Source organism: Penicillium concentricum (assembly GCF_028827145.1).
Source record: "Penicillium concentricum strain IBT 3081 chromosome Unknown utg000002l_segment0_segment0, whole genome shotgun sequence".
Lineage (NCBI taxonomy): Eukaryota > Fungi > Ascomycota > Eurotiomycetes > Eurotiales > Aspergillaceae > Penicillium > Penicillium concentricum.
In genome coordinates this window covers 2,401,339-2,422,886 of record NW_026622755.1, presented here as the reverse complement: position 1 = coordinate 2,422,886, position 21,548 = coordinate 2,401,339, and the positions used below count along the sequence as shown (strand labels likewise).

The window sequence follows — 21,548 nt, the reverse complement described above, 5'->3', positions numbered from 1 at the left end:
AGACCGGGGGTTCAGTACTTGAGGGTACATCCATACAAGGTAGAGAACAGCTGTGGAGTTAGGTATCTTTAGGTACCCAAATATAGAAGTGGATTTGATCCCGATCTGCGCAAGACAAAAACTAAAAAAACTAAAACACTTGGCTGTGCAATTGACTTTGATAAGGGTGCTTCTTTTTTCTTTCCCTTACATTATTATACCATGTGTTTCTTCCTTCAATTCTATATCTCCTCTTATACTACTACATTCTCTACCCCTTTTCACTGCATTGAACATTAAAGACCAAAGCGGAGGCATGTGTATCACGATCTGATAACTCCCAACCCCCCGGGCAGCCAGGCCAATCTCCCTCAAATAATCCCTACATCCCCGATATAACCCAATGTACATAACCACCCCGACGATGCATCACCTCCCACTCCTCATATCAATAATCATCGCGATTGCAGCCCCGCTGGCAGGGTCCGTACCAACCGAAGCTCGGGACAACAACCTCAAACAAGTATACAAAACAACGGACAAGTTCCCCCTCGCAAATCCAGGAAACATTCCAGCCCACGACCCAAACATCATCCTCCACAATGAGAACTACTACCTCTTCAAAGGCGGAATCAACATCCCAATCTTCAAAGCAGCCAACATATCCGGCCCATGGGAAAAGCTCGGCACAGTTCTCGCCGGCGACAGCATAATCCACAAAGGCAATCGCTCCCGACCATGGGCGCCAACAACAATCGAAAAAAACGGCACCTTCTACTGCTACTACACGCTCAGCGCAAAGGGGTCACGCAATAGCGCAATCGGCGTCGCGACGACAAAATCCCTCGACGGCAGTCCCTGGACCGACCACGGTGTTGTCATCAATACAGGCAAGGGCCCTGGGTCCAGCGTCTGGCCGTACACGATCACGAATGCCATCGATGCATCTGTGATCCTCGATCGGGATTCCGGACAGTCTTATCTCAACTACGGAAGCTTCTGGCATGATATATGGCAGGTGCCGTTGACGGATGATTTGCTTTCCGTTAAGGATGCAACTGGGCCGGATGCGGTGCAGTTGACATTTATGCCGAGTGCGAAGACTAAGCCTGAGGAGGGTGTGTGGATGAGTTTTCGAGAGGGATTCTATTATGTTTGGTTTAGTCATGGGAATTGTTGTAGCTTCCGGAAGGGGTTCCCTAAGCGTGGGAAGGAGTATAGTATTCGTGTTGGGAGGTCGAAGAATGTGCGTGGGCCTTTTGAGGATAAGAAGGGGAAGTCGTTGGTTGAGGGTGGTGGTACTGTGGTTTATGGTTCTAATCATGGGGTTGTGTATGCGCCTGGTGGTTTGGGTGTCTTGGATGGGAAGAATGATTCCGTGCCGGATATTCTCTACTATCATTATTTGAATACGTCGATTGGGTTTGAACATGGGGTGAGTCCTTATCTTTGTCTTTGGGCCTGGGATTTTAACTGACTGTTCTCGCAGCAATCTCAGCTTGGCTGGAACTATCTGGACTATAAGGATGGGTGGCCAGTGCCTTTTGGAGGCCAAAATGCCACAGCAAATGTTGCCCTCGTTAATGGACCTCCTAGTGGGGGTTATCTGGCGATCATTTTTGGTATGAAAACATTCATGTTTATGTGTGTTATATGCTGATTCGTGTATAGGTTTATGGCTGTGCATAGGCAAGTGGTTATAACAGTGCCCGTGCCCTGTTTCTCGTTCCCTCGTGCTTTTCAGCGATTGCATTCATATATCAAGGCGACGTTTGATTGGATTCCCGGCATAATGTCTATCATCTAGCGAGCATTTCGTTCCGTTCATCAATGGATGTCATTGGCATATCCAGCCATGGCGCTATAAACCCAATTCATGCCCTTGAAACACCAAACTTATTCCCACCCACCATCGACACTAAGAATCTGTCCAGTGGTATATGACGAAGCATCACTGAGCAAGAAAACAACCGTCTGAGCAACCTCCTCGCTCGTCCCAACGCGTGGGATACTGACCGGCGGAATGCTCATCCCGCCCTGGATCTCCTTCGCCATCTCCAGCAAAGGTGTCTGAATAGAACCACTAACACAAACCAATTAGTCAAATCCACCAAAAAATCAAACACAAATACTCACGGCGCAACAGCATTGACCCTAATCTCCGGCCCAACCTCCTTCGAAACCGACTTCGTCAACCCGGTAACAGCATGCTTCGTAGTCGAATACCCAGCATGCAACGCAAACCCTCTCAGCCCTTGAATACTCGACGCATTAACAATACTGCCCTTCCCACCAGGGGCAGTTGCAGTAATGGCCCTCAGCTGCGCCCGCAGACAGTACATCAATCCGGTGACATTGACACGCATCAACATATCCCACTCGGCATCATCCTGATCGACAAATTTGCCAGTACCATGGTTCCTGCCAATCGTGCCAGCCATATTGGCCGCGCCATCCAGTCGTCCGAAGTGCGAGACAGTACTGTCAATCCAGTCTTTTACGGCGCTCACGTTACTGATATCCAACGCGGTTGTGGTGATTGTCTCGACTGTTGAGGAGCCAAACTCGGCTTCGATTGTCTCCCGCGCTGTGGTGAGGACTTTTTCGCTCAGATCTGCGAGAGAAAGGAGGGCTCCTTGGGAGTGTAATTGGCGTGCCACGGCAAGTCCGATTCCGCCTAGACCGGTTACGGCGTATACTCTGCCTTTGACGGAGTCCATTTTTGATATTTGGGTGTATAATTTGTTGTCTTGGTTTGCGGGATATGGTTGTTATGAAGAGAATAGCTTTCATTTATTTGTATATGTGGGATGAATGTGACGGTTACTTTGGATAATGGCGGGGGATAACGTGGGGTCGGAGATACTCCGTGGCCAATCTGTGAACATAGTCGGGTATATTCGAGTTACATTTGATAAATCGGCTAAATGAGATGATGTGGGTTGAACACCCGTCTAACCCCTGAGCCATTGGATAATTGGAAGGATATACTCTGTCCACATTCTGGTATATCGCGAATCAACTGGAACGACTTCGGGTCTGGCTGGGGTTCGGGTAAAAGTATCGTAGAACGATCGCCAGATCTAACAGTCTAATAAATGATTGTATGATATGATTCTCCTTTTCTCCTTTTCTCCGTTGAAAATGTCATTAATTCTCATCACTAGAACGTACGTGGTTCACCAGTCCAATCGGATCTCTCAAATCAAACCTGCGTTATGCAGGCCGATATATGCAGTTCGGTCGATGGCGCATGATGTGAAGTGGCCTGCGTTATAAGGACAAAAGCGCTGATTGATCTGACATGCCGATGGATCAGTTGCTTGTAATTGCCAAGTTGATTGGGGCTTGCCAAGAAGTGCATATCTTCAAAGATCTTAAATTGTCAAATGGTAGAAGAACAAAATTCATATATGAAACTCTCAGATCCAAGGCTGATGAATTGCCTTCTGGTCTGAGCCATATTAATTGAATATATGTACATGTACAATATGCATCGAAACTCCATAAATCGCAAATAGGTATCTCAAAATGCAAAACCCAACACCACATTGTCATCAAATAAACATCCCCGACAAAAGCATTCCCCCAACCAGCAAAGAAACCCATCCCACAGCCGGACCCCTTGCCCCCAAACTTTTCTCCGTTTTGCTTCCATGTACAACATCTTGAGCATTCAAGCAGTACATGACTTTTTTGGCCTCCGCCGAAGTACGCGAATCACAAATAGCCGTACAAGGATCCGGATCCTCAGAAATCCACACCCCATTCGGACAACAATCCTGCAAAACAGCCTTCATATCTCGATGTGGACTTTTTGGCTGGTACAGCGGGACTTGGTTATAATATTGGATATTGGAGGGTAACGCAGGCATTGCATCGCGCAAGTTGTAGCATTCGGCCGGTTGTGTGAATTGTGTGCCGTTGCTTATAGGAGGTGTCATGATGAATTGTGTGTCGGGATGGTCCGGTCCGAGAGATTGCGACGCGACGCGAAACGCGAAATGAGATTTTAGGCGTTATTTAGAGTGAGGATGTGCAGTCGATCGGTGGAGAGAGAGAGATTTTCGACAGGGAAGGGGAAGATTTTTATCATATGAAATTCATCCCAGGCCTCTTTTTTTTGACCTCCTGAATAGGCTCGAGGGGAAAAGCGCCAAGCCACTATGGTTGGAGATATTGGCCTAAGTGGAGTAGCTGACGGGGGTTCAGGAACATCTGCGGGAAGAAATGGCATGAATTCATTCGTTCGTTGATCTTTTTTGGCCCTTTTTGAGCCTTTTTGACCCGTTAGTGGTATTTGGTCTTTTAAAGCTGTGCCACAGTGAGACAAAAAGGGAAAATGGATAATTCGGTTTCTCCTTGCTTGGTTTATTTTGTGATCTATGTCTTTCTACAATATACGGAATATGGAGTACTCCCTTAACTAACCCTTGTCAAATTTACAATCGAGCCGTTTGATTGGCTCGTCGCCACATTTTCTTTCTGCGCTCATGGCCTTCGTCGAAATACGCCAGCCATTTCTGCTCAAATCGAGGTAGACGCCGTCCTGCACCACGAGGTTCCCCCGCAAGATCGCGGAGGCTCTCGAAGTAGGGCTCGAATTCGGGGTTAAGGACTGTGAATCCGGGGCCATCGCTTTTCTGTGCAATACGGTCGGTTTCCCATTTTTCCTGCTCGGTGATCGAGGGCAGATTTGCTTTGCCGGCGAGAACACGTGCGGCTGCGACGGCCTGCCATTCGAAGACTTTGAAGGTCAATCCGGCACCAACCTGGGGATATTATGTTAGCGTTCGATTCGGGTAATTATTTTTCCGGATTGTAAACTCACTGCGCCTACAAAAACAAGGGACGGATCATGTCTATAAAAGACATGTTGGTAGAGATCTGGCACACGATTGTTCCGTGTGGCGACCTCGGGCAAGAAAGGAAGAGTCCAGCTGAAGCCAGTTCCAAAAATCAGATGGTCGACACCGGTTTCAGAGGTACCGTCTTCGAAATGCACGGTCCGTTCGCCTTGATCATGACCGGTAATGTGTGAGATGGGCGGGCGACGCTCAATCTTAGGGTGCTGGAAAGCGAGATCTCCGAAATAGGCGTTGTAACGACCACGAACCACAGCAATGACTGGTGTCTGGGCACTATCAACTAGACTCACTGCGGTATCAGCAGCAGAAACCGACGCGCCGACGGTGATGACTTTCTATGCGATGTGTAAGCGAATGGTAGGAAGACACGGCGAGAACTCCATTTACCTTTCCCTGATATTTCTCAGGCCCCCGATAATGCTTTGTATGTTGAACACTACCCGGATACCTCGCCGCAAACTCCTTCAACCCGGGAATCACAGGAATAAACGGCACCGCGTAATGTCCCGACGCCACCACAACGGCATCATACTCCTCAGACCACCAGTAATCCGACTTTGCACCATCCACAACTTCCGTCCTGCGGAATGTAAGCACCCATTTCTGAGTGCTGGGGTCTTTGATCGCGCGTTCAACAGTAGTGTTATACTGAACAAGATCCTGATACCCGTTCCGGTTAAACAAGTCCTCAATATACTTGCGGATAACTGAATGGTGTCGGAAAGGCGTGTCAGCACCATGACGCTCGATCGACCACTGCGATCGAACTTCAGGAATCTCCTCTTGAGAAAACGACATGGCTCCCGCGTTCACATTAGTCTCCAGCGTCGGGTACACGGGTGAATCCATGAACCGGTCCTGGGAGACTACGGGCGTCCGGCACGGGAGGTGCTCGGGGATTTTGAGAGGCGCATCTGCTGTTCGTGCAGCTAGACCGTCAAAATCGAACTGCTGTGGCGGCTCGTCATCTCTTGATACCCTGTTGTTTTTGTTAGGGTTGGGAATTGGTGGAGATATTGGAGTAATATAGTAACATACCAGCATCCGCCAGCTTTCTCTTGTCTTTCAAATACACGAATGACATCGAATGCTTTCTCTTGTGCTAGTGCATCGACTGCAATGGCGCCAGCTGGGCCGGCTCCGATAATGGCTATGCTCTTGATCTTCGGCATGATATGATATTATAGATGTTTGGTGTTTGGTGATTGGTGAGAATTGGGTATATAGCAACTCTTTAACAAAGCTGTCTCGGCCGAGCTTAAAAATGCGAATATATGGGTGGACTTCACTCTATCACGCCATCCGACTCTATTTTAGCGCAAATTTGGTATTGGCGTCCAATGAAAACACCGGGTGTGAGCTATGAGATTGCCGAAGTCGGAGTTCTACAAAATATATAAATGAGAACGGCTTCCTTCTAATATTTTAATGCAGAATTCTGCCGAGACGCTTAAAACTCAAAGTTTCTTCTTCCCATCGGCCAAACAACTCGGCCGTTGATCTGATTGGCTGTCGGCATTGAAGTTTTACGGTCACGTGGAAATGAGCCGGGGTTCGTCAGGAACTGCATTCTGATTGGTTGATGATTTCTGCCTTGGGATTTGGGCCAACAACCACATGGCATGACTCGGTGAAATAACAACAGATGATGCAATTTGTGTATGGCGAATGATGATAATACAAGCTAAACCAAATTAGAGATGCGAAAAACCGCTAAACTAAGTAAACACATCGGTAGCAAACCGCTCCTTCGTCCGCAAATTATCAAAGAACTTGTCAGCAGCCTGGTCCTCATCGAGCTCAGCACCAGGCTTCGTCTCCCCTTCTCCTTAAGCTCGGCAAGCACCGCACGGCGCTTCTCGAGATACATCTCTCTGCAGGCCTCGCGAATACCAGCACCAACACCAGTACTACCGCAAACATAAATATTCGCACCTTCCTCAAACAGCTTCACCAACTCTTCACGGTCATCAAGCATGAGATCCTGAACATGTTGGCCCTTGCTTCCATCAGCAGGGCGACTATACGCCCAGCGGACATCGACAGCGCCGAGTGCAGCCCATTCTGCAAGTTCGGCAGAATGAATATCATCCTGGCCCTTCGTGCGGCAGCCGATATACAGCACCGCCTTGGCAGGCTTGACAGCCGCGTTGTCATGCAGCTCATCCGAGTCAGGCGAGCTGCGACGGCCGCGGATTCTCTCCGCGCGGTCCATGACGAATCCGCGGAATGGTGCGAGCCCGCTACCCGCGCAGGCCATGATCATCGGTGTTTCGAGGTCCATGGGCGGCTTGAAGCCTGAGTGCGAAGGGCGGACGGTGATGTGTGCGCGTTCACCGGCTTGGAGCTCGGAGAGGTAGTTGGATGCGACGCCGAGGTATTGCTCAATGCTTTCGTTGCCTTCTGGGGTGGTGCTGGCGAGGGCGGGGGCGCTGAGGACGCTGAAGGTGATCGAGCACTCGGATGGGTCGACTAGTGGTGACGAGGAGATGGAGTATTGTCGAACGCGCATTGGGGGCAGCATTGCGAGGAAATCGCCGATGGGGAGCTTGATTGTTGGATAGCGGGTCAGCAGATCCAGTGGGCTGACGCGCTTCTTGACAATTTCTTCGGTGAAGCGGCTGGGGCTGGAGGCGATGTAGCGTAGTTCGGCTTGGATCTCCGCGTCTGAGATGGCGGCGTCGGCTAGGACATTCAGATCGCGCTTCGATGCGGGTTGGGATAGCTCGATGTAGGTGGATAGGAGCTCGAAGGCTGAGATCGGCGTGTCGATGGGGATTGAGGGGGAAACTGTTGAGCCTGATGGCTTCTGGACTTTGATTACAGCGTCCCAGGGGAGGTCGAAGCGGCGGATTGCACGACGGACGATTGAGCTTGGGTTCACGGGTAGCACTGCGAGGTAATCACCGCACTGGTAGGTCATGTCCGATGGCAGCTTGAACTTGACTACTCGTTTGGCTGGTGCTCCGGGTGGTGTAAGGAGCTGGTTTTCGATGACGAAGCCCTCTTCGAGCTGGAGACCCAGGGTGGATGCACGCATACCCGAGCTCACCTCGACCTGCAATGAAGACTTCGGCTTGGCAGCTTGTTCAGGGCTAGCTCCACCGAATTTAGCCATCACGGCCGGCCAGAATGAGGTCTCACCCCAGCCATCGAAATCGGTGAACATGTCTGAGTGTGCTGCGTCGGCAAGACCAATATCGCAGAGCTGGTTAGCACCATTGTCCTTAGCGAGTTGATCGATGGCCTTGGGGACACGGTAGAAAGTGGAGGACCAATCATGATGGCCACAGCCGAATGTTGCGTAGTTAACACCTTCCAGGTCATTGTCCTTCAGTCCACTGAGCCACTGGAAGAAATGAGCCGCGTTATCCGGGGGCTGTCCTTCGTAAGAAGCTGAGATAAAGACCACAGGGTCGTTCTTGGGGATATTCTGCATGGCTGAATCCAAAGAACTTATTTGGGCATCGTATCCGTATGCAGTAGCATCATCAGCCAGCCTACGGGCGAATGCCTCACAAGTTCCCGTGTTGCTACCGTAGAACACGTGCATTGGCTTCATCTTACCATCCACGGGTGCGACCTTGGGTTTGCGATCCCGGCTACCGGCACCAGTCTCTGTGGGTGGAGCAGTAGAACCACTGAGTGTGGTGTTGAGCTGCGTAGGGTCGAGTCCATCTCTCAGGGTAGCCTTCATCTGGAAATCCTTGGGCTTGATGGTAAGTGTCTGCTTGATGCGGAGGTCGTAGCTGGGGTTGTCCATCTGGAAGTTGAAGTTCTGGAGCAAAATCGCAACCACAAGGAGAGCCTCCTGCCAAGCGAACGGCCGTCCAATACAGCCTCGCATGCCGTTTCCAAATGGCTTCCATGCGTTCTTGGGCAGCTTCTCGAAGTTTTCATCGAGCATTCGCTCTGGCTTGAACTCATCAGCATCGGCGCCGTAGACCTTCGGGTCGCGCTGCATTTTTCCAAGCATGAGCGCAATCGTCTCATCCTTGTGAAGCACATATTTGCCGCCCCCCAGTGTGACGGGATCCTCCTTGTTCTTGGTGGGGTGTGGGTGCAGGGCAATCAGCGGGGCTGTTGGCTTCAGACGCAGTGTTTCGCGCATAACGGCGGTAATATATGGCAGCTTAGACATGTCATCGACAGTGATCTTGCGTTTACCAATCACACGGTCGACTTCCTCTTGGGCCTTCTTGTATGCGCTCGGACTCTTGAGAAGATAGTAGAACAAGAACGACAACATGCCGGATGTGGTCTCGTGTCCTATAAAGTTCCAAGTCAGGTCCGAAATAATGTACCCGTTGCAGGACCTGTTCACTTACCAGCGATGAGGAATGTTATCATGTTGTCAATAATAGAGTCATCTGTCATACCCCGGCCGGTCTGGGGGTCCCGACCCAGGATGAGCGCATTGAGAAGATCTTTCTTCTCAACGGGGTTCTCCTTCCGTGAGTCGACTAATTCCCGAGCTAGATTCCGCAAATACTCGATATCACTCCAGTACTTGTTGTTTTCCGAAGTGGGCAAGCTGTTGAACAAAGCAGGGCGAAGAGCTCGATTTCCAGACCCGGCCAACAAACCAACCATTGCCTCGACGAATGGGTGCATCTCATCATGATAGAATGAGTTGAAGCGAGTGCCCATAGCGCAAAGAGCAATGGTGTCCAGCGTCAGGCGTGTGAAGTCATCTGTGACCTGAATAGGAACTGTAGGGCCAATCCGAGCCCATTTCATAACCAGTTGAGTAGCAATATCATACATTTCTGAATGAAAAATTAGCGAAAGTCGTTCCCTTATTTGGTGCCTAGGTCTCAAATCCGACAGAAAAGGGACACCCACCATCAAACATGCCGCGAATCATCAGCGGGCCGAACGCAGGCACAAGAATTCGATGCGCAATAGCCCAGTTCTCTTCACCGGGATAGTTCGCGGTAAAAAGACCGTCATGAACACCATTGCGGATCTCATTCAGACCAGCTGAAACCATTTTGCTGAAGCGTTCCTCGTCGCATACTTCGTCTACCAGCTCATGGGAGCTGACGAATACTCGTGCTCTGCCAAAGGTGGTTAATCGATAGATTGGGCCTGCAAGGTAATAAACACAGAAAGAAATTAGCCCATCAATTCGCAATCTGTATCCCTAGTTGTGCAAGGCCTAGATCCATACCATAGTTATCGGCCATCAGCTCAAAGCTGTTCACAGGCACCTCGGGCTCGATGTCATAGATGTTTCCCAAGAATGGGACGCCCTTGGGGCCCGGAATTGGTACCTGTTTGTTCGATGTCATGGCGTATGATATCTGTGTTTTGAGGATGAAGTGTTGAATTTGGAGAAGAATGCAAGATAGTAATCACGGGGTAGGAATTTGTATTAAACCACGTAATGCAGGGTTGCGCAGAGTACACACTGTACACCTAAAATTTAACTTGGAGAGGTAATGAAAGGGAAGCTTGAAAGTGGAAAAGAATGAAGTTGGGAGGGGTTCCAAAGGTTTATAAAAAAAAGTGTGACCTCACCGACTGACAAGCCTCGGTCCCTTTTTTTTAGAAGTGTATAATCACAGCTTCATAAATGAAAACTTGCACAAACTTCATTTATTCCATGCGTTTCATATCGACATATGTCAGTGGAACCGGGCAGTAAAATCCAATCACGATCGCCGTGTATCAATTCGTCACGCCGAGATCTTCAGCCACAATTTTTAATTCTACCGCCTGTCGGATTTGACGCGAATCCCGAAGACATGGACTTCTAGAAAGGCATATATTCGGTAGACGAATCCACTATATCCACATATTAGAAGCTCCGCCTCGCGGGAATATCCTTTTCGGGAAGACCCTGACTGACTAGCGGACCATAGTCGCTCCGACTCCGATTGCTCGGCCCACGTCTTGACTTTTAAGATGTGTTCGTGTATGAACTTGCTCGAGACCATGTGCAGCTTTGTGAGATCATCCTGCATGAGAAATTCCCGCAGTTATTCAGTGTGACACAGTAATACGGGCTGCACCTGTAAGCTGACCTGTCATTGAGTGGCGTTACCAAAGTCACAAAGATTCCGAGTACTACAGACCCTGGCCAAATGTTGGATGGCTTATCACGTCAACAGGTGAGATACACCAATTTCCCACTAAGATCAAGCAGTAAAAAGAAGTGCGTTTATATGGCAAGATATTTACATGTGTAGGGGGAAGCAGATTGCAAAGCAAAAGGCGGCCTGAACAACGCCAACGAAGGGAATTGTGATCCAAGGATCAAAAAGGGGGATATCAACAGAAAGGGGGATCAGAGCGAGTGGCTCTGCGTATACGCGAGAGAGATGACAGTATAAAAGAATACGGTAAGCCAGAAAGCCCGGACGAAAGGAAAGGGGACATTATTCCGACTCCGTTGGCCTTCACAGGCGTCCAATATTGATGTCGTCATGGGGGCAATCTGCAAGACCGGACACGACGCGAAACGAAATGAAAAAGAATCACAGAATTGTTCATTATAGGGGACCGAAAGCAAGTTCGTGGGGTTACTAGTGTCTGTACTCGACAAGCCGGCTAGTTGTTGACCTGCTGGTAACCACCATTCTGCTTCCATTCGCTCTGCCTCCAGTCTTTCTGGAAATTCTGCATCTCGTCACGGTTAAGAGGAACTGGGTTGTTGCCCAATGCGTTCTCGAGACGACCCTTGCGGCGCTGGCGCAGGCAGAAGAATAGGAAGGCTGCGATAAGCAACGCAGCGGCAACGGCGGCGCCGATGTAGACTCCAATGTGGGCTCCCTCGCCGAGATTATCCCATTTCTCTGACAGAGACAAAGGCTCGGGTTTCTCCAGTTCTTCCTGTGCGGTCGAGTTTCCGCTATATCTCATTAGTGGTATCCTAGATAATTTTATGGGAAACACTTACCCCGACACCTTGATGCTCTCCCAGGAACCTGTGCGGTCCCCATAGCTGTATTCCTTGCCAGAGTGGAAATCCTTAACATGCAGCTTGCCAAGGGTCATACTGAAAGGCGCGTTATCCCAGTCGACAAGGCCACCGGCCCACTCAATAGTACCCTTTCTCGCGTTCGGCGAACCAGCGGGCCAGAGACTGAATTGGACACGACAGGGGGTTTGTGGGTAGTTCTTGCCAAACAAGGCTTTCTCGTCGGTGTATTTGAGTTCGCGAACCATATCGCCGTCAATCCACCATTGGAGTTTATCCTGGTCCCAGTATGTGGTGTAGTTGTGGAACTCGGTGTCTGCGTTCGTCACGTCGTGGTATCCGCCGCGATCAAAGGAGCTATCGTTACCCTTGCCAAAGAAGTTGGACTGCACTTGGCTAGTGTTGTATCCTACCCACTCCCAATCGATCTCATCCAGATCGTCAGACTCCAAGACCACACTGCTGATCAGGCCTGCGCCCTTGGCCATCTTGACGTGGGCTTCGACGACACCGAAGAAGATATAGAAGTTGGACTGTAGGAGGGTAGACTCTCCTTCCTTGGAGAGGGTAAACTTGGCTCCTTCTTCATCGTGATCGTAGGTTCCGGTGGTCATTTTCCAGATCTTTTCGTCCAAGGTCGTGTTGAAGTTCCATGTGTGTTCGGTACCCAGGGCGGGGTCCGCAGGGCAATCCTTCTTCATGGGGTCACAGTCGGTCGAGGTTTGAGCAGTGGCATAGCTAGCCAAAGCAGCCAGAATGGCAATGCGTGAGAAAAACATGGTGGGTTGATGTATATAAATGATTGCTTATGCTGTTGGATCCAAAAGGAATGGACTCGAGACTACTCGAGATTCGATAAAGAGTGGATGTGCGAGTGCACGGTAATGAGTGTAAGGCAAGTCTGCCAGCAGCAAGATCCTAAGTTTGTGGGAAGAAGAACATCAAGAGAAGGGGAAAGCAGCCACCAATTTAGGTGCAAAGTGGAGGACATTATTAGGCTAGTGGTGTTTTGGGGCCTAATTATTTTTGTGTGCCACCGTTGTAGGGGCGTAAGGGGAAAGCTGCAGAGATTATGGTCGAGTTTACTAACTAGCCAGTCTAGGTTAGGGGGTTCCATTTTGGTGCATCACACTAACCAGATTCAGTCATCCCCAGGGGCCCTGTGCCTGATGCTAAACCTATTTGGGTTTGCCCAGTATTTTTCACTATAATTATTTCTAGGCGGGCGATTTTGATTGGTTCCTGATTACCCACCGATTGGCTGATCCCAAAGAACCCTGATAAGGATCGAACACGCCAGGTACAATATATATATCCTCTAGAATTTATAACTGGTTTATAGATTCAATATGTGCTACGCTAGGTATTCTTTGTTTTATTCCCCTGGCTCAAATGCAGCATAATACCTTGTTTACCTCGGGCCTAGGCCATCCGAGGGAGACTGCAATGAAGATCAGAAACTCAATTGATAATCGCCACGGGGAAATAATTCCAAGATTGGACTCCATATCATCATGCACCCACCCCCTTGAAATCAATCATAACACTACCGTAACACGAACATACTCCGTAGTATTTTCAGAGTTCCTCCAGTTCCTCAGACCTACCAAACTAAATTTCAGGAATGCTCCGCTCAGGAGGTCCAATAACAAAGCCACCAAGAAGCCAAGTCCGTCCCCCCAGTCAATGAGTGGAGATGTCTAACCCAAGTTTTTCTTCTTTTATTTTATTGTTTTTTCTTCTTTTCCCCTGTGGGCCCTTTCCCCTGTCTTACCTGCACACCCCATTAATGCACTTTCCTATCAACGATGCTAGCTTTATGAACCACACCCTTACGCCGTCTTATTCGTCGAAACAGCAAAATGACGGGTGCGGCGTTTAACTTGCGATGTTCAATGGACTCAGCTGTACTGGCTTGAAGTTTTATCAGGGGAGACTTCGGTAATTCTGATCGATCAAACGCCACTGCTCGGCGGTGACACACAGCCAAGTGCCGCTCGACCAGATCAAGGCATACACTCCCTCAGCACTCAGGTACCCGTCAGCAAGTTGTCCGACTGGATTATCCCGCCACATGTGCAGTGTGCATGAAAAGGGCTGAAACAGATCGTTCTTGACCATACACCGGAATCCAAACTAAGGGGGTTGGCGTCCGATTTCAAATTCAGAAACAAAGGGATCATAAAATGCACAGACCAGGTCTAAATTTATTTCTCATCAAGTCGTTAAATCTCAGTCATATGTATGTCATGTCTCATAATTACTTGGCTCCGTCAGACATATCCCGTTGCCAATTGATATGTTCAAGACCAATAGCCAAAATACCAATGCACCAGCTCCAGCCATTCCATATATCTGAGGTATAATCCCCACTGGACATTCACGCTTCCGTCATGTAAACCCTGGCCGGCCGGCGCAAATCATCGCGGTTACTGTACCGCCGTACACTGCGTACAGTAGTCGGCTTCTCGACATAGTCACCGTACGCAGACGGACGACGACGCTTTTTCCGTCCGCGGCTACTAGTACTGCTGCGAGTTATCGGAGCCCGATAGCCGACATCAGGTTTATCGCCACCGCTCCACGCACCGGGAAGTCGGAATATTCGCCACAGCCAGAGGATGAGGAGGGTCCCTGCGATCGAGCCGATCACGATACCTGCAATGCCACCGCTGGAGATCGTGCTTGGGCAGCTCTCGCCGCCTGTTGACTGCCGAGGCTCTAGCATGAAATTTATAGGAGCCTGGGGGAGTGAAATTATTAGCTTTTATAAGGTCCAGAGTATGCGATCCGTGGTTCTCCGTCCGGCCCGCGCGGGTGTTGCTTGGATGAACCACGGAAGGGGGCTTTGGCAACGTCCATGGGGATTATTACCATAACTGCAATGTGTGGACTATCTGTTTAGCAATGCTTTCGATCTGATATCGGAGAATTGGAATTTTCAGTCCCTGGTGGCTGGTAATGGTATGCAGAATGCAAAACAGTGGGTCTCGATGCGATCTTGACTCCAGCACCCAAGAAAAAAGCGTGGGTATAGATAATTGAGACGAAATCACCCACACAGAAGATGAAAAAGAGGAAAGAAAAGCCAGAGCCAGAGCTAGAGCCTCACATCTTATTAAAACCGGACCCGAATTTCATAATTCCCCTCTTGATTGTCCCAACCTCCTCTTATCCCGCTTCTGACGTCAAGGGACCTCGGTCTTGGCGGCCTGAAATAGCAGCGATCTTCCCTTTCACACAGCACAAACTTGGAATTTGAGTCAAGTAACCCTTGTCTAGTGCCATTATTGGCTGCTTACCTTCATTGTCCTCGTAATTCCAGGTTAGATTCTGTCAATTGAGGATATTGTGCCGACTTATGCGGAATACTTAGCCTTGCAGCACCCACATGCGCTTGCTATGCATGTCACACCATGAAAAGTCTTGTCAACCTGACGTGTGGAGAAGGAATGCAACGGGCTATTAACTGGGCCATGTGGTGGAGAAATGCCCAGAAATAACCCGAGAGTCTAAATGAGTTACCATTGTAGTATATTTTGGATGCTGTTATCTGTCGCAGATAATAAATTTGCGGCTCAGCTAAAACAGGATCAAGCATGAAACATTATCCAGCCTATTTTAACACAACCGAAGACCTAATCCTCGTCCAATCGCACGTGTCCGGGAGAAGGCGGAACCTCGCCAGTATCCCATGCCTTTGCATTCTCCCCAAGCTCAAATTCAATCTTCCCGCCATTCGTCATAACATCATCGTGTTCAAACCAGTTTCTTTCCCATTGCTCACCATTTATCTTAACGCTCTGCACGTAGTACCCTTGCTCTAGCCCGGTTGCGGAGATGCGCAGTGTCTTATTTCCACTGATCGTCATGTTAAGATCCGGGAACCACGGCGATGAGAGAAGATATACGGGCTGTGTAACAATCGGATAGATCCCGAGCATTTGCCATAAAAGCCAGGAGTTCATGGCACCAGCGTCGCTGTTTCCGGGGATTCCGTAGGCGGTATCCTTGAAACTATTAATGTGATGAGTGTCAGCAAGGGTCTGGATAGTATAGGAACCAAGTAGACTAACTATTGAATAGCCAGGCTGCGTGACTGGTGAACACTTTTGGCTTGGTTGTTGATGTAGTTGTAAAGGTAGGGCGTGGCGAAATCGGGTTCGTTTCTACACCACGAGCAATTAGCGTTTTGCTTGCCAGTAGTTTCTCCAGTTCATACCCAATATTCATCAATGTGGTAATGCCGGCGCCGTTTGCGCCGAGGTTTTGAACAGACATGTTTGGTTTGAACTAGGGTCGAATCAATAAGTGATTGCTCCTGTCGGATTATCAGTCTGGCTTACCATCAGGTCCAGTCGAGATTCGAAAGTCTTGGGCCCTCCCATGAATTCTATGAGGGTCTTCACATCGTGGGGAATCACGAAAGAGTATTCTAATAGACCAAATATTAGCTGTGTTTGAAAGCAGAATATGCTGCTATGACTGACCCCATGGAGTACCCTCGTACGTATAATCCTGCCACTCGCACCCATAGCAATAGAGCGGGTCATATCCGCTGTTATTGAAGGACCCATTCGAGAAACGAGGTGCCATAAATCCAGTGAATTCTAAGCTCTTCACATCCGGATTCCAGATATTCTGCCATCCGGCGGATCGATTGAGATACTTCTCCCGGTCACTGGGCATTTCTCCAGCGGCGACCTGGCTGACTGCAAAGTCATTGAGGCTGTATTCCACTGTGCGTGAGATGCAGCGTGTGTTCCGATCTTGTGACACGTATCCGAGCTCCTTCCAGTCATCAAGTGCACCGCGCCCTTCTTTCGTGCTGGCCGTAAGGTCTGTTGGGTCAAATGTATTGTATGGCGTTACTTCGGCGTCTTTCTTCATGGCCGCATAGCCCTCCGTCCAGTTGATTGCGCCTCTTAAGCCTTTGACATAGGCATCTGCTAGCACGTTGTCAGCATCAGAACCGCCTTGGACTAGTCCGTTCCAGTTTCCCGAACGCCCTTCTGGCATGTATCCCGAGTGCCTAAAATATCAACATTAGTGTGAAATAATGCACTGCTATTCTTATCTCCTTACTTCCAGATATCAATCAAAGCCCGTATCATCGACTCGTAGTACTCGGGCTGGAAGATATGGTAAAAGCTGACCGTGCAGCGGAAGATGTCCCCTAGATAATCAGTCAGTATTCGCCGGCGAAATTAGAATGAGCCTACTCACACATTGTATAAAAGTCGTCCCAGTATGGCTCGTCCGAGTCCCACAGAGGATTCTCCCCCGTTCGGTCGGAAGGCATCAGGTGGATGAAATACAAAGAGCTATACAGCAACCTAACATGAGTCATGTTGGCAGAGTCATCCAGCGACACTTGGACCTTATTGAAGACATCTTCATTCCACTCCTTCACGGCAGCCGCTACTGTGTCGTTCAGTTTCCACGAGGGAATTTCTGTTTGTATATATGAACGAGCCCGGTCAGTGGATATGGACGAGATGCCGACACGCGAGGTAACGTGCGAGGCAGGGCCATCGTTCCAGCTCAACAGCAACCCGATCCGGTTGTTCATAGGCCCGGATGTCACTTTTCTGGATGTGTTTCTGAATGTTGGCTCACTCATGCCGCCATTGGCTAGATTTTGATATCGTGGCATGTGATCTGTGTTCGCGCCAGAGAATGTCTGCGAATTGTCTGGAGACTTGGAGAATTCTCCGTAGAAGTACACAGTGAACGGAGCACCTATCATCTAATTAGGCACCGCTTTGTGTGTGTGAGCGTGGGACTCACCATTGTTCCAGCCTCCAACATACGTTCCATACCCACTGTACGCTCTGCCGTCGGCTTCCATTTGAATCTCACCCCCAGCAAAGAATTGGCCATTCGCATCGCCAGCGTTACCAGGTAGATACTATCGCTATCAGCCAAGTACCGCTTCAAAAGAAAGTCCAAATTAACATACATGGGAAACATCTATAAGGATATGTTTCTCCCCATCTGGAAAAGAATATTCCATGATTCCGGCATGGCGCGACGCCGACAACTCTACCGTGATTCCATTCTCCAAATGAATCTTGAAATATCCCACTTTGGCAATATCTTTATCCACCTATCTTCAGGTCAGTCCTATTTGTGGCCTTGATCAACTCGAACCACGAACAAAAACCACATACCCTCGGCTGACTGTAAGTCAAATTATCAAGCACGTTGACAGGTGAATCCACACACGTCAGCGGCATCTGTGAGACTAGCCCATATTTCGGCGATCCGCCAGTTCCGCTCTCATGCATCATACTTATACCCGTGACATTCCCATCGGGGGTCCACCCGCCATTCAGAGTGGCGGTGCTCCAGTTTGCGGCAGTTGAGTCAATCCCAACCTTGACCACGCCAAATGGCAGTGCACCGCCCACGAATATATCGCCTCCACCGAAGGCTGTTCCCGGCTCGGGGCCTTCGGAGCCGATTAGTGGATTCACATACTGTGAGAGATCTACCAGGGTTGCTATTGCGGAGGGGGTGTAGAGACATAACACGCTCGTGATGAAAGGAGGTATAGACCGGAGAAGCATGTTGTACTTTATAATCGCGGTTCAGATTGAAGACTACGAGACATGCTCTATAGTCTCATATCCGGGAAGTGGTAATTAGGTAAAAAGGTTAGGTTGCGCCGCTTTTACTTATATACATTCCACCATGTGGTTGGTGAAGAGCGATGTAACATTACGCTCCAAACAAGGGTAAGGACCTTTGGAGATTAGCATGAAAGAGGGGATGGCTCAAGAGAGATTCATGTTCCTGTACCAACAGCGTACCCCGCATCAATTTATTGGATGAGTATAATCGACTACAGTGACGAACATCTGTGCTCTAGGGTCGATGCGCTCTATGACATATTTGATCGGCAATAATCCGTGGAAAGGTTATATTTGATGACATACGGACCTTATTCGGATATCGAGGCCCCGAAGTTTGCAGCACTAAGCGAGTAAGTGGAAGCTTGGATGACGATCTATGCGGATAAATCAAAAAAGAAGGGAGAAAACCCGCGTCGTAGTTCAAATGGCTTTCGACTGTAAACCAAGCCTTGCATGGTCTCTGCCCCTTTCATGCATAGCTGAAATCACCGTTCTAAACCGTGGCCCCTTGATCTGTATATCGCACTGGCAGAGATATATATCATGGATCTTAGACTGTTAGATTGGGGTCCACCATAGCATTTCATAAATAAAAGGTACATCACTGTACGGTTTATTGAACTGTGTATTGATTCTATATTCAATACAAACTCATCTACGAATACTAACTAGCCTGATTGGACCTTGATCATTGTGAGGTATGGGCGGGGACCCAACATGGAGACTCGAATAGATACCGCTAGTGCCGTCTTTGTTGGAAACTGTTTATCGATAATCTTCTACATGGTTGCTTTCATCTCGCTGTCATCATGAGTAATGTGAGTATTCATGATATATATCAAATCCAACGAAAATGGGGGGAGAATAGCGAAGGAAAATACGGAATGTTGATGAAGATACATACTCATTTCTTCATCTAAAGTCGAAATTGAACTATGCTTTACCATACCGTGCGAGACTTAACAATAGTAATTCATTAACAAGTTAAGTAGAATAATGACCGTATTTGAAGCAAAATTGCTTCATTTTATACTACCGACCCCTCTATTATGCCACTCTGTTCCATTCCGTGAGCTGGGATATCGTATGGCGATAGACCATCGTAGCCTTGGCACTGCTTTTAGTCTCGCAGGGAATGTATGAAGAGGGGTGGTTATTGATTTATAATGAGTAAATGCTGATCCTGTTGGTGCAGCCATCAGGAATCACGGCCAAAAGCTAATAATGTCTCTAATTCCGAGTCAATTTCCGGAGAGGTATTCCGACTTAAATTCCGAATTTGCTCCAATAGCCCATATTGGAATCCTTGTAGATATTGCGGAGTATATCCCATGATGTAATCTCTAACGCAGAGATCTGACAGGGTTGTATTTATTCGCGCGCTGGCATTGTCAATCACTTTTTTGACAAGTTTTTGACAAGTTTTGGGAGAATACAACAACCATAATGACGTTTTTACTTCGATTAGTCTCATCGAAACCTTCATCATTTGCAAACGTTAGCCCAGTGATTAGCTGGTTTATACTTTCGGTGCTACTTGTTAGTTATCACGGGAAATTATGTTTGAAAATGCTGATATTTTCAGGGCATTTGTTATTTGACCGGATTGATCATTTACAACCTTTACTTTCACCCTCTAGCATCGTTTCCAGGCCCCAAATCAAATGCAGCCACATCGCTTCCGTTCTTTCGATCTGTGCTGGGCGGCAGCCTGCCAATGGACGCACAAAAGCTACATGAAAAGTATGGCGATGTAGTCCGCATCGCCCCAAACGAAGTGACCTTCACGAACCCCGAGGCCTGGAAAGAAATCTATGCCATTCGCCCCGGCAAATCCCAGCGCCCGAAGGATCAACGCCATGTATCTGTTGGGCCAAACCATATACCAAGCATCCTTCGAACCGATGATCAAACCCACGCCCGATATCGACGTTCTCTGTCCCATGGATTCTCAGAAGGGAGCCTCCAGCGCCAGGAAGTCATTGTCAAGGGCTATGTTGACCTGTTGGTTCAACGGCTTCATGGACTTGCCGAGTCCGGTAGCGCTACTGTCGACATGACATGCTGGTATAACTATACTACATTCGATATTATCGGTGATCTCGCATTTGGCGAATCATTCGGGTGTCTGCAGAATTCGCAGTATCATTTCTGGGTTTCGGTCATTTTCAGCCATTTCCGCACTGCCGCATGGGCAAACGTTCTGCGACGGGTCCCTGCCGGGAACCTCCTCATGAAATGGATCGTTCCCAAAGAGGTACGAGAGCAAAAGAAACATCAGAATGAGATGACAAAGGAGAAAGTACAGGCACGCATGGCAAATGGGGACAACGGGCGGCCGGACTTCCTTAGCAACGTGCTAAAGCAACCTCTTGAGAAGGGAATGACTGAAGATGAGCTTGTCAGCAACTCTTATGTGCTCATTATTGCAGGCTCAGAGACTACCGCTACTTTACTGTCCGGTGTGACATATTATATACTCACTGTTCCTGGTGTTCTCGACAAACTCAAAACAGAGATCCGTGGTGCATTCACTTCCGAGGACCAAATCACTTGGTCTGCGGTTAATCAGCTAAAATACACACTCGCCGTGTTAAATGAAGGTCTCCGGATGTACCCTCCTGTCCCGTACGGGTTCCCACGAATGGTTGAGGGCAAAGGGGATTTCATCTGCGGGAGATGGGTCCCTGGGGGAGTAAGTTAACGTTGACTCAACGAAGTTATATTACTAGGCTGATGCATTTTAGACGGCTGTCGGAGTGCCGATACTGGCAGCTCACCGTTCCGCAGCAAACTTCAAGAATCCCGATGCTTTCATCCCAGAGAGGTTCATGGGTGCCTCCGAATTTGAATCCGACAATAGAAATGCAGTGCAGGCGTTTAGCGTGGGGCCACGCAACTGCCTCGGTCGCAAGTAAGTCTAGTCCCAGGAAGTGCAATATGCCTAGTTACTGATATTAGTTAGTCTTGCATATGCAGAGATGCGATTGATCCTGGCCCGAATGATTTGGAACTTTGATATGGAGCTTTCTCCCGATTCCAAGCAATGGATCAAGCAACCCTCATTTGTGGTTTGGGAAAAAGGTAGTTTGAATGTGAGGTTGACCCCGGCACTTCATACTATTGGGACAAAGTAGG

General features: G+C 48.7%; 8 protein-coding genes across 8 annotated transcripts; 2 read left to right on the top strand and 6 right to left on the bottom strand.

The window, feature by feature from the left end:
- Positions 1-382: 382 nt before the first annotated feature.
- N7517_004494 (uncharacterized protein) lies at positions 383-1,682 on the top strand (the record flags this gene model as incomplete). The annotated part of the gene is made up of 3 exons (XM_056722224.1): positions 383-1,414; positions 1,469-1,601; positions 1,651-1,682. The coding sequence occupies 3 exons, from the start codon at positions 383-385 to the stop codon at positions 1,680-1,682; spliced, it is 1,197 nt and encodes a 398-aa protein (XP_056578474.1).
- Positions 1,683-1,875: 193 nt separating this feature from the next.
- Positions 1,876-2,699, bottom strand: N7517_004493 (SDR family NAD(P)-dependent oxidoreductase; the record flags this gene model as incomplete). The annotated part of the gene is made up of 2 exons (XM_056722223.1): positions 1,876-2,062; positions 2,116-2,699. 2 exons carry the CDS (start codon positions 2,697-2,699, stop codon positions 1,876-1,878), a joined length of 771 nt encoding a protein of 256 aa, XP_056578473.1.
- A 1,722-nt stretch (positions 2,700-4,421) lies between these two features.
- Positions 4,422-6,019, bottom strand: N7517_004492 (uncharacterized protein; the record flags this gene model as incomplete). The annotated part of the gene is made up of 4 exons (XM_056722222.1): positions 4,422-4,751; positions 4,811-5,182; positions 5,235-5,826; positions 5,886-6,019. 4 exons carry the CDS (start codon positions 6,017-6,019, stop codon positions 4,422-4,424), a joined length of 1,428 nt encoding a protein of 475 aa, XP_056578472.1.
- Positions 6,020-6,565: 546 nt separating this feature from the next.
- Positions 6,566-10,141, bottom strand: N7517_004491 (bifunctional cytochrome P450/NADPH--P450 reductase; the record flags this gene model as incomplete). Its single annotated transcript, XM_056722221.1, has 5 exons — positions 6,566-6,631; positions 6,694-9,116; positions 9,176-9,616; positions 9,693-9,938; positions 10,021-10,141. 5 exons carry the CDS (start codon positions 10,139-10,141, stop codon positions 6,566-6,568), a joined length of 3,297 nt encoding a protein of 1,098 aa, XP_056578471.1.
- Positions 10,142-11,402: 1,261 nt separating this feature from the next.
- N7517_004490 (glycoside hydrolase family 16 protein) lies at positions 11,403-12,551 on the bottom strand (the record flags this gene model as incomplete). The annotated part of the gene is made up of 2 exons (XM_056722220.1): positions 11,403-11,703; positions 11,752-12,551. The coding sequence occupies 2 exons, from the start codon at positions 12,549-12,551 to the stop codon at positions 11,403-11,405; spliced, it is 1,101 nt and encodes a 366-aa protein (XP_056578470.1).
- Positions 12,552-14,152: 1,601 nt separating this feature from the next.
- N7517_004489 (uncharacterized protein) lies at positions 14,153-14,500 on the bottom strand (the record flags this gene model as incomplete). The annotated part of the gene is made up of 1 exon (XM_056722219.1): positions 14,153-14,500. The coding sequence occupies one exon, from the start codon at positions 14,498-14,500 to the stop codon at positions 14,153-14,155; it is 348 nt and encodes a 115-aa protein (XP_056578469.1).
- A 910-nt stretch (positions 14,501-15,410) lies between these two features.
- On the bottom strand, positions 15,411-18,344 carry N7517_004488 (GH92 family glycosyl hydrolase; the record flags this gene model as incomplete). The annotated part of the gene is made up of 10 exons (XM_056722218.1): positions 15,411-15,789; positions 15,849-15,941; positions 15,995-16,065; positions 16,119-16,207; positions 16,263-16,804; positions 16,858-16,948; positions 16,999-17,514; positions 17,563-17,683; positions 17,735-17,881; positions 17,946-18,344. 10 exons carry the CDS (start codon positions 18,342-18,344, stop codon positions 15,411-15,413), a joined length of 2,448 nt encoding a protein of 815 aa, XP_056578468.1.
- Positions 18,345-19,219: 875 nt separating this feature from the next.
- Positions 19,220-21,547, top strand: N7517_004487 (cytochrome P450; the record flags this gene model as incomplete). Its single annotated transcript, XM_056722217.1, has 4 exons — positions 19,220-19,228; positions 19,996-21,105; positions 21,158-21,324; positions 21,376-21,547. The coding sequence occupies 4 exons, from the start codon at positions 19,220-19,222 to the stop codon at positions 21,545-21,547; spliced, it is 1,458 nt and encodes a 485-aa protein (XP_056578467.1).
- Position 21,548: the final 1 nt, after the last annotated feature.